General features: G+C 53.5%; 1 protein-coding gene across 2 annotated transcripts in view; it reads left to right on the plus strand.

Annotated features, from left to right (window-relative positions):
* Window positions 1-4,497, plus strand: part of Olfml2a (olfactomedin like 2A) — a 32,301-nt gene extending 27,804 nt beyond the window's left edge. For both annotated transcript variants that reach the window (XM_071600943.1, XM_027945522.2), the window contains exon 8: window positions 88-4,497. In XM_071600943.1, the coding sequence (XP_071457044.1) occupies window positions 88-692 (605 nt within the window). In that variant the 3' untranslated portion in view covers window positions 693-4,497. The remainder of the gene's footprint in view (window positions 1-87) is intronic.
* The last annotated feature ends 7,675 nt before the right edge of the window (window positions 4,498-12,172 follow it).

Here is a 12,172-nt window from a genome sequence, read left to right on the forward strand (position 1 = left end):
CCGAGCCCTTGCTGATCTCTCGGGGTGCACAGTGGGCTGGGGGTCGTCCAGGAGGCTCTGGTGTGACGGTGGCCCTCCACTGTGCAGGCCGCTGGAGTAACATGTACAAGCTGCCCTACAACTGGATCGGCACTGGCCACGTGGTGTACCAGGGCGCCTTCTACTACAACCGCGCTTTCACCAAGAACATCATCAAGTACGACTTGCGCCAGCGCTTCGTGGCCTCCTGGGCGCTGCTGCCGGACGTGGTGTACGAGGACACCACACCCTGGAAGTGGCGCGGCCACTCGGACATCGACTTTGCCGTGGACGAGAGCGGCCTGTGGGTGATCTACCCCGCCGTGGACGACCTCGACGAGGCTCAGGACGAGGTGATCGTGCTGAGCCGCCTGGATCCCAGCGACCTCTCTGTGCACCGGGAGACCACGTGGAAGACGCGGCTGCGTCGGAATTCCTACGGGAACTGCTTCCTGGTGTGCGGGGTCCTATATGCTGTGGACACCTACAACCAGCACCAAGGCCAGGTGGCCTACGCTTTCGACACCCACACGGGCACCGACGCTCGGCCGCAGCTGCCCTTCCTCAACGAGCACGCCTACACCACCCAGATCGACTACAACCCCAAGGAGCGGGTGCTCTACGCCTGGGACAATGGCCACCAACTCACCTACACCCTCCACTTTGTGGTCTGAGCGGGGACCTGTGTTCACAGGAGAGGCCACAGTGGGCACGGGGACTCCCCCAGCAATTCCTGCAACCCACGGTCAGCAAGTATTTCTTGGAGCATCCGGGGCTGGGGGCTGGGCCTGTGGTAGCAGCCAGGAGAGCACCTCCTCAGCACCCAGCCAGTACACTCTCTTCTTTGTGCACAGCACATGCCAGGAGGTTGACAAGCACTTAGCCTTTGGATCCTCCCGTCGCCTCCCTTGGAGGTGGAGGTCATCAAGCCCATTTTACAGATGAGGAGAATGAGGCCCAGAGAGATAGCAGCCCAGTTGGGATCAGGCAGGCTGTGTTCCTGTTGTTTTGCAGAAGAGGTGATTTCACCAAGCTCTCCCCCACCTCCAGCCCTCTCCCCTTATCTCCCCTGTCCTCCCAGCCTCCCTTCCCACGCAAAGCCAGAGAGGCTTTTGGGGCCAATGCACTGGTGTTCCACCCCCGGCCCTTGTTCTGGTTGAGCTATTGGTGGCCTTGGGCTTTGGGTCCCTGGGCCAATGTCTTTGCTTCTTGTCTTTGGCCAGCCCCCCTACCTCACCCCACCCTCTGTCCAGCCACATTCCGAACCTCCACGTCACCTAGCCACTGAGCAGAAACCACGCCCCAAGAGAAAATCCTGGCCGCTGTCCCGAGGCCCCTCCCTCCTGCCCTCACTCCTATTGGCCCTTGTTCTTCAGCAGCAGCTTGTGTTTCTGCAGCAGCTGGGAAGGCCCCAGGCAGCTGGCCGAGCCCTGTCCACCCAAAGCACTGGCTTAGGCCTTGGGTCCCCTTCCTGGCCTTTCCTGTGGGGACTAGGGTTCTTTCTCTCTGGGCCTTCAAAGCCACAACCTATACACACTCAGGGATACCCCCAGGTCTGCCATGAGCAAGGCCCTCAGCCCAGGTGGCTGGTCCAGGATGGCGCGGGTCCCTCTTCCTGGTCAGTCTTGGCCTGATCACTGCTGGGGCACGCAGGTCTGAGCAGCGAGCTTTTCCTGGCTTCAAAATATTGGGGCCAGGGCTGCCTCGAGCCCAGGATTTGGGGCTGAGGATTCCCAGGTGGGCCACTGGGTCTGGTGCTTCTGGAGGCTTCCCAGAGTCTCAGACCCGGGCAGCCCAGACCTTTAAATGACAAGACCTTTAAACCTGATGCTCATTCCTTCAGACAGTAACTTTAGAGCTGAAAAGAAGCTCTAAAGGAAGCTGCCTTGGATTCCTCCCTAGCCACTTAAAGAAATTCCCTTTTTAGTCAAAAAGAAAATAGGCCCCCAAAGGCTTAGAAGATGGCTTCGAGGCACACACAGCCAGTCTCCTTCCAGAAGGGCTTTGTCTATACCCTTTTTCTCCTGGCTCAGAGCAGCTCTGCCTGGAAAGGTAATCGGCGGCACCCAAGCCACCTAGCACCTTTGAAGGTACCCATTGCCAATCCCTACTGCCCCTGGACCTGCTCCCTTCCCTGAGCCCACCTGCCAGCTCCCTGCATTTCTGTAGATTTGAACACCCAGTTGCCCTGTTAGGGAGTTCAGCCGCCCGGCCAAGAGGGCGAGGAAGTGCATTTTGTTCGGAGAACATTTCTCCCATCATTGTCAGGTGATATTGATTTGCTTAAGCTAAAATTCACACTGGAATCTAGAGGGACAATGACACCCAACCAGGCCAGGTCTGACTCATAGAGGAGGACACATCCAGCCTCCCCCACCCAACTTAGCCTCTTCAGGGGGCTGCGGGGCCTGGCCTTTCCCTTGGCCCTGGGTGTGGGTTTTACAAGGCTGTGTTTGTGATGTCATAGCCCAGCCATGTGAGTACAGGCCCCATTTCTTCATTAGTCTGAGACAAGGGAGCATTCGAGAGGGCTGGTTTTGAAAACTTAAAGGACAAGCAGCCTTGTTCTCCAAGGGACATGATGCTGGTCACGGTCCCCAAATATGCACCGGGCCCTTTCCGTTTTCAAGGCCCTTGTATGTGCTTTATGTGCTAAGGACAGCTCTTTTCCTCATTTACAGATGGTCACGCAGGAGTCCAGAGACTGTCACATGGGCAGCTGAGGGGAGGTTCAGTGTTCAGAGTCAGGTGATAAAACAGTGCCACCCACAGGTCCTGTCCTCCTGACACAGTGGAAGATAAATACTCTGAATGTGACCATTTTATAAGCAAGGACACTGAAGTCACACAGTAGCTTAGCCTGTGGCAGACTTGGGGTTTCAGAACGTTTTCTTTGCCACCTGTGGCCACTTTAATGGCAGCTCCAGAAGCAGTGGTCATTGCTCTTATCCAGTGTGGCCAGGAGGGGAGCCACAAGAAGGGGATTGGGGCCAGCTTGTACAGAACCTTGCATGCCAAGCGAGTCGTGTCTGGAGCAAAGTTGAATTTAAATTGGCAGAGAAAAGGCAATTTTAAGATGGATTCTAAATGGATTTTTTCCTGTCTGTGATTGAAGGTGGGGAAGGATGTGTGTCGTGGGGAACTGGCACCAGCCCGTATCTGCCAACTTGTAGGCTCTAAAGGAAACCTGACCCTGTCAGCTATTTTTTTAAATCCATCTTGGGTTTTATTACATTTGGCAACAAGTACTTCAAACAAGGAAGGGCCTGGTCCAGGGAGGGCCACCGTTTCTTACTGACCTTAGCTGTGAAGCCAAAGGAATCGGTCTCATGTTTCCGAACAACGTGATGCGTGAAGGAGTTTTGGCTGCTGCCTTGGATTCCTCCCTAGAGATTTCCAGGCCTTATCATTATTTTTTTCCCCTCGTGCTGGGGGTGGAACGGGGGGCCTGGCACTTGCTATGTAAATTCTCTATCACTAGGCCACACCCCCAGGCCCACCAGGTCCCCAGGCCCCCGGGTCCCCAGGTCTTGAATTTAATCTTCGGACTCTGGGGAGGAGGGAAGATGCCTCCGCCTTGGAGCAGCAAAGAAGGGGAAGTCAGGCAATTTTCCAGGCGGATATGAGAGTGCCTGAAAGCCCGTGTGTTCCAGAGCACCTTTTGCTCCATTGGAGACAGCTGTGGTTTCAGAAGGACACAGCACTGCGTGGATGTCAGAGATGGGAAATAGTAGAAGCCCAGGTCTGGAACCCAGCCTCCCCTCTTCCATGCTACAAGCTTGGGCAAATTCTTTGCCCATGGGGAGGGACATTAACTCCTCATACAGCTGAGGACATGCAGCTTAGTGAGGACAGAGGGCAGCAGAAGACCCCCACAGTCCCCTCCGAGAGCTGGAAGGCACCTTGACATGTATTGTCACTCATCCACCCAAGATCCCCCAGGGTGGCATCGTTTCCCCCTTTACAGGTGATGAGCCTCAGGTTCAGAGAGGTTAGGTAGTCAGCTCAGGGTTCCTAACAGGTAGAGAGGCAAGATTTGAACCAGGTCGATTTTTAAACCAAAACTCCCAATTAACCGTTGTTAAGAATCTTGTAACTAGTATGTTCTCTTCTTGGTTGTGGCTGCTGGAAGCTCAATGTCAAATTTGAGATCATTTTTAACAACTGTACTGAGTCTCCTGCTGGACTCACTCCATTCTAGCTTTCCGCTTGCTCCTTTGCCTTGATCTTTTTATTTTTATTCTATTGTATTTTATATATTTTTGTAAGTTGCCACAATACTTTTTTTGCATCAAGGTGGCCCATGTATAAATAAAATCCATCAATGAAAGCTTAATTTAAAAGTCTTAACTAAATACCGTGGTCTAGAGCTGGGGCATGGCTCAGGGGCAAAGGGCTTGCCTGGCCTGTTGGAGGCCCTGGGTTCCAGCCCCAGCACCAAATCAATCAATCAATAAACAATAAATGCTATGGTCTGTATCTTTATCATAACACATTTAATAACTTTCTTAAAGTTTTTCATTTGCTGTACAAAGTGGCCTTACTGCTCCATGGGTCCTAGGATCTAACAAGAACGATGAGCTACACAGAATTCAACTCTGGCTAAAAACTAGACCCTCTCCGGGAGAAGTAAGGTGTGCCATCATTAAAGGTGGGCAGACCCGGCCACCCAGTCACTGTCCCCAGCTTCATGTGAGGGCTGCAGAGAGAGAACTGCTGTTTCCACAAGCTTCTGGGTCAGGATGTGGAGCTGAGAGAGAGCTAAGAACAAAAGGAAGTACTTCCCGGGAAATTTGAGAGGAGCCTTGGAAAGCTCTTAAGCCTACGTTTCCCAAACTTCTGTCTCTTGGGTACCCTCCCCACAATTTTCGTCATCTCTTTTTCCCATCTGCAGGATGACACTGTTTCTCTTCAGATGATTCCATTCTGCTTACTAAAATAATTTTATTTCCAAAGGAAGCTTTATAAGTGGTCAGCCAAACGAAACACAACAATTTTTTTAAGGGAGGAAGTTTACATTACAATTATAAAAAGAAAGTCAGTATCAGTGACCACGAATACACAATGACCACAATCAGGGATGCTTTGTCGAAATCAAATGGCACTGTTACCTTCTGGTCTGCACTGTGCCTGCTAACCTCCAGGCCCAGTCACCTCCCTTTGTTAAAAAAAAAAAAAAAAAAAAGAAAGAAAAGGAAGCTTATGGCAAACCCAGGAGCTCAGGAGGCTGGGGCAGGAGGATCATGAGTTCAAAAGCCAGCCTCGGCAACTTAGCAAGGTGCTAAGCAACTCAGAGAGACCCTGTCTCTAAATAAAATATAAAAAAGGGCTGGGGATGTGGCTCAGTGGTTAAGTGCCCCTGGAGTCAATCCCCAGTACAAAAAAAAAAAAAAAAAGAAGATTATTATGGGGCTGGGCATGTGGCTCAGCAGTCAAGGGCTTGCTTAGTGTGGACAAGGGCCACACACTGGGGGAAAAAAAAAAGATCTGCAAATGTGGAGGGGTGTAAAGCTAAAGGGGACAGCAAACAGCAGCAGGAGGGCATGAATCGTCCTCAAGTAACTGGAGGGTGGAGTTGGAGGGAAGGGCCCTCTCCCCTATGACTCAGTGGCCCTTGGCGTGGTGGCTGAGGTACCACCCAGAGCTGTCTCGAACCACTGATGAGCGACACAGACTCACACCAACACATCCTCCTGCAGATACACAGACACATGGACACACTCGGCCAGGGCTTCTCTCCCCAGCCCCTGTCACCCGGGAGGGGGCCCTGCCGCTGTGGACCTTAGCAATAACAGGTCTCCGGCTCTCCACAGGACAGACCTACCAGGAAGAGCACCACGGCTTCAGAGCAGGGGCTTCTGGGACCATGCCCCTCTCACCCTGCTTTTCACCCCACCCAGGGTTGACCCTGGTCCCATGCAAGCCAAACATGGTTGGGCTTAGGGTAAGTGGACCTGGCCTTTCCCCTCAGGCCTGTCACCGCCCCCCCAGTGCTGTCCACTTCCCTCTGTCCACTGCCCACCGTCTCTGGTCCAAGTTTCCAGCTAGCAGGGCTTTCTGGTACATGCACCTACACATAGCTGCCTCCTTTGTGACTTTCAGGTTCCTACTCCTCAGGGAGATTGTCACTTAGGGCGAGTCTGAAGTTAGCCCGGTCCCATGAGCCAACTTGCTTGGGTTCTGTCAGAACAGAGCTTGTCCCTCACTACGCCAGTGCCTAGGAGTCCCAGTGAACGTCTGCAATCAGAGTGACCTGCCTCAGCATGGGCAGGTTCTTCGGGTGTCCTGAGCAAGCCACCCTTGGCACTGAGGTTGTGGCCACTGGCTGAGCCACCCTTCTTTCATTTATTTGTTGAAGCCGCCCAGAAGTCAGGTTCCACCTGGAAATCTCTAAAAGGCAGCTTCAGACAGCTAAGACAGGAGATCAGAGAGAAATATGAAAACCCACCTCCGGGGGAAACGCCTGCCTAAGACCCCACCCTGGTCTGCAATGGTGACATGCCCAGCAAGGAAAGCTGTGGCATTTCCCTTGTCTGTGACAATAAGACCATCGTGGGGCTGGGCGAGGCAGCTTGTGGCTTTGAACCCTGATTCAGAGTTTGAGGCCACTCTGGTGATATAGCCAGAGCCGCAGAGCTGGGTGGGTCCGGGCTGCCCGGGCCTTTCTCTGACTTGTCAGCTTGGTCCAGGAGAGCAGAAGAGCAGCCAGGAGGCCAGGGCAACGTCATGAAGCTGGCATGGGAGTGCCAGGGAGCAGAGGCTGCTGCTACAGCCGTGACCAGTCCACTCCTCGCTCAGAGGGAGGCTCTGCCACTGCCCTGCAGGTCTTCAAGTCACGCACCATGGACCGTCCACCTTGACTGCTCCCTTCCACGTGGGAGGCGCAGGAGTGCCAGGTTGAAATGTCTCCTCATGGCCCTTGAAAGCTCTCTGGGAGGCGGGAAGCAGCTATCAGCCCAGGGTGTTCTTGGTGCTGTAAGAGCAGAGACCCCTGGGGCCCTGGGTGTGGAATCACAGGAATCCCTCCCTGGGGACCAATGAGCCACCACCCCAACCAGTTTCCATGTCAGAGCAGAAGGAGCTGCCTCTGGTCACCACTGATGGTGTGGTCCTTGAAAGGGATCTCTTTGCCCTTGAGATTTTCACCCTGGGACTTCAAGGCCCTACAATCTGCCCTTGGCCAGGGTGGGAAAGAGAGAAATAATAGGGACCATCCGTGGGAACTGCACCATGGGAGCAGAGCTGGGCTCTGGCCCAGCACGCTGTGGAATCTACAGTGCTATCTCCCGGAACCCTCCCAGTAACCAGTGAGAACTGTTGCTGCCCACATTTCACAAACGAGAAAACTAAGGAACACACTGCTATGTCCCATGTTCAAGGTCACAAGCTGGTGGTGGCTGAGCTGTGCCACCACTTTCTCAAGGCTTCTCACCAGTGGCTCCTGACCCCACCTCCTGTCACCTCACTTCAGAATCCCTGGGGAGTTTTAAAAGATGCTGATGCCCAGGTGCCACCCAGACCAGTACTCCAGAGTTGTCGGGAACAAGGACTGGGATGTGGTGGGTGTTAAGATCTCCCCAGGAGAGTATGCCAGGCATCCTGGGTGGAGACCCTGGGATGGAGACCCCAGCCTGCTGCCCTGAAGAATGCCCTGCGCTGGCCTGGAGATGGCATGGTGGGGTGGACCTGGAGGCCCTTGTCATAAAAAGCTGAAAAAGGGGAGGCGAGTCAGATGACAGGCCGCATCCAGGCTGCCCTTGGAGAAGCAGAGAAAGCAAGCCCTGGCAGGGGTGGGGGTCAGCTATCTCTCTGCAGTAGGGTGTCTGCATGGCTGGGGTGCTCCTGAGGCGCAGAACACAAAGGCTCCCTCTGGCCCAGGCAGTACCCAGACGCTGCCCCTCCCTTCCAACCAGCCTGATCTCTGCCTACGTCCAAGGCCAGCCTGCGACCTCTGACATTCCTACAGGGACCCAGTGAGGCAGAACAGAGGGGGCTTTCAGAACTGGTGCATGCTGGCAGGGTGAATTATCACCCAGAATTATCTGCCATGAGCACGGGGTGGCATTTCACGTGCCAAAGGTTGGCTGGCCCGGCCCTGGCCCTAGCTGCTTGGCTCCAGGGCTCTCATTCCAACTGTGCAAGGACAGAAACCTTATTCTCTTCCCTAGCAAAAGGCCTCCACCCCTCACCATCTGTGCAGAGCCTCCCCCCAACCCAGTCTTCCCTGACCCCCACCCCGGGGCCAGAGCCTTCCTTCCTTCTGGCTCAGCACCAGAGTGGATTAGACGAGAGTGATTCAAAAGTCAAGTTCCCAGGTCTTTTGTTTAAGCCAGGAATTTTATCAATCTCAGTTTAAATCCTGATTCTGCCACCCACCCCCTGCTTAAGTCTGAAGCCACTTTCCACATCTGTCAGATGGGAATGACAACCTCCATCTTCCAGGAACGTTGTGAGATGGAAATGAGATTGTGGTTGTGAAAAAACTTGGAGAATGGGAACATGGGGGACACTCAGGAAGACGAGGCACCATGCACCTTACCTGAGCTCCAGGGGCAGCTTACGAAGTCAGACCCAAACCCTGTGCCCACACTCCCAAGGTCGGATCAAGACAGGGCCACAGCCCAGGGACCTCACTCAGTGCCACCAGCAAGTTGAACAACCTGGAGGGAAACTCCCAGTGGGCCCTGGAGTGCAGCTTGGTGATGCTGCCATCCTGCTCACCCCAGCTGCACCTGCGCAGTTCATCCTGGACCGCCGCAGAGGGGAACTTACCCTGGCCACTCTCCTGAGGGCCTGAAAGCTTCCAGGTACCGCTGTGTCCACATGGTTCTTGTCCATGCAGGAGGCCCAGCAGGAGGCCAGTAGGGTTACCTCTGCAAGCCACTCACCCCCAACTCTTGCTGTTCTCCTACAGACAATCAGATCTGTCCATCTTTCCATTTCACAAACATCTACTATGAGCTCTGACTCTGCCAGGGGTGGGGACAAGATGAGGACTCAGGTGGTGCCAACAAAAGAAAAGTAAGCTTTTGCTGGATATTGCCAAAGAAATCACCAGAGAATGGTTTGGGGGTTGGAGCTCTGTCCCCATTCATAATCTCTCTCTCTCTCTCTACTGGGGATGGAACTCAGCGGTACTTTATCACTAAGCTTCATCCCCAGCCCTTTTATTTTTTATTTTGAGATGGGACCTCTCTAAATTGCTGAAGCTGGCCTCAAACTTGTGATCCTCCTGCCTCAGCCTCGTGAGTAGCCTTTTTCAAAGGCTCTTTGACACCAGTAAGAGCCCAGATTTTTGCTCTCTTTTTGTTCGGTCACCGTAACCTGTTGGCCTCATCCTCAGGGGTTCAAGATGGCTGTGACAATCTGGATATCACAACCTCACCATTGGTATCTGGATGCAGAAAAGCAATTGGCTGGTGCTTCCCAGAAGTCTCTCTGCAGACCTTTCTGGTTCCTTCCTTTTCTTATCAGACCAGGTCACATTCGCTCACCCATCCCCTCACCAAAACCACTGGCAAGGAGACGAGGCTACCATCATGAGCTTAGATTCTCCAGGGGAAACGTGAGTAAACTAGTAAATTAGTGAATTTGGGGAGGGGAGACACTAGAATAAAAATCAAGTCTCCATGTGGAGGAAGGGGAACTGGCAGTCTGTCATGGTGGCCACATCAGAATTTCCTGCCCACTGGCCTTGCCCTCTGCTGGGCATGCAGTTTCTCTACCTCTCCAGTTTATGCGTCTTCTTCCTTCAGACCAACTGTCACCTCTTCAGAAAGTTCCCTCTAGCTTCCTCAGGAAGGAGCACCCCCGGCAGCTCTGGCTGCAGTTGCAACTAAACATCACACACACCCTTCTCCTGCGCCTTCCTCTCCCTCTTCCTCCTCCTCCTCTTCTGTGCTGGGGATGGAGACCAGGGTTCTCTCTACCTAGGCTCTATGTCGCCTATAGGGAGTGCTCTACCATGGGCTACATCCTCAGCCCCAGTAAATAGGTATTGTCCAGGTGCGTGAATCACCAGAGAATGGTTTGGGGGTTGGAGCTGCAGAGGCGGAGGCCAGGTGTGGCAGAGGACATCGGCTTCTTGGGTGGTGAGATTTTTTCAAGGGTAGCACACACCATGCACATGAACACACTCACACAAGCAGTTGGGCGGTGCCGTGTGGAGTCATCTTCTTTTCCTCTTTGTCCTCTTTGCTGGTTTAAACTTTTTCAATGATGTGACGAGCATCACTTATAAGGGGTTGTGACATTTTTACAAAAACAAAGCCTTTTTTTTTTTCAATGAAGAAAAACATCCATTTGGGATTATTTGAGATGTGGAAGAACCCATGGGGTGCTAGGAATTTCTTCTTTCCCTTTCTTTCTTCCTCCCTCCCTGACCTCCAGCAGGAGCTCCCTCTTGGAGTTTGAGGTCCCCTCCTCCTCCTTCCAGGATAAGCTCAAGTTTGTTACAAAGACCCAAAAGGCTGTGCTGGGCTCAGGATTAAAAGCAAAGTAAAAAAGGTGAATCTTCACGAGAAAACAATACTGGTGTTTATGTTTTACTTTTCTTTTTTCTTCCAAAGCAGGAATTTGGAGGATTGAAACATCTGGGTCTTTTAATAAAGTCTTGGGATCTACAAGCTTTGCCAGGGCAGTCACTCCTGTGCCAGGAGATGTTTGTCTAGTCGCCCATTCGCTCGCTGGCCACTCGCTGCTGAGTGGAGGATCCCCAGCTGAGGCTGGGGGTCCGGATGGGGCCAAAGCAAGTTTTCAGCAGGATCAAGTCATGGATGGACCAGGTGCCTGCAGGAGGAGGGCAGGCTGGAGGCTGAGGGAGAGTCAATGCCTAGGTCAGAGCTCAGGGCAGGGGGCCTGGGAGGGGCTGTGAGGACCCGGCAGGTGGAGGACTCCAGAGAGGTTAACGGTGGAGTCAAAAGACCTGGGAGTTCTTGAGCCGTGGGAACAAAGGAACAGAGGACAACCCCTGGATTCCCGCCAACAGGAAAGGTAGAAGAAGATGTCATCACCGCAGTAGGATGAGGGCAGAAAAGGGGGAATTCTACTTCATGCTCTTGGCGTCATCATGATATGAAACACACAGAGGGGACACCCCCCACGACGTGGGCCTGGAGGTAGAGGCTGAGCCCTACTCCAGCCTCCACCTCTTCCATATCCTGCCTCTTGGGATCAGAGGACTCTGGCCCCCAGGGCCTGGCACAGTAATGTCCGGTGCTGCAGGCCTGCCAGCTGCATGCACTGGTGACAGATGCTGACACACGGTCCCAGGGCAGCCTGGGTGGGGCACTGCCAGCTGGGCATTGCCTCAGCACCAGGAAATGGAAGGAAGCAAGGCCCAGTTTAGGCTGAGGACTCAGAGAGAGGACCATCCCTCAAGGAAAATGGGTTGGTCACCAGAATATGGCTCAGCACCTCGCAGCTGGCCTGATGCAAAGCCACAATTGACTTGGGCACATGGGTCTTTTGGCTTCTTCCTCAGTCCTGATGGTACCAAGAGTGCCCTACCCAGGGACAACCTGCCTCCCAGGCATGTCCTCAGGGCTTCATGTTCAGGTTCTAGAAGGAGAAATTCATATTACTTTCACTTTGCACACAAGGACACTGAGGCTCAGAGAGGTGGAGTCACTTGTTTGGGGACACACAGCTGGTCAAATAGGCCTCTCAAGCCTGGGGCCCAGGTTCTTAAGCCCACCTTCACAGCAGGCTTCATTCCATGTTTCCTTTCAAAGCTGACTTGGAAGATGCACATTTAACAGTAGCTTCCAGAAAACATGGAGGTTACATAAAAAGAGATAGTATCTGAACATATACTTCTGAATTTTATGTTTGAGAAATTTTTGTTGAAAGTGGTTGCAAGGCTCATCTGCAAAAATTATTGGAAGAGTAAGAACCTGGCAGCTGGTGGTAGGGAAACCACTCCTTGCACGGCACTCAGCCTCAGGCCTGGCCCAGCGCCGCCCCTGGGGAACCCCCCACCCCCTCAGGGGTCCTGGCCAAAGCCACTTCCTCGGACTGAGGGCTGAGCCGAGACCCCTGGAAGCTGGCCAGCTTCCCAGCTGCGGTTTCTGCCCCTAATGTGCCGGAGCCATCCCACGGTCTGGGGCCTGGGCTTGGCTCTTCCTCGCCCCATGAGAGAAGCTGGGGGAGAGCC

The sequence above is a fragment of the Marmota flaviventris genome, chromosome 13 (assembly GCF_047511675.1).
Source record: "Marmota flaviventris isolate mMarFla1 chromosome 13, mMarFla1.hap1, whole genome shotgun sequence".
Classification (NCBI taxonomy): domain Eukaryota; kingdom Metazoa; phylum Chordata; class Mammalia; order Rodentia; family Sciuridae; genus Marmota; species Marmota flaviventris.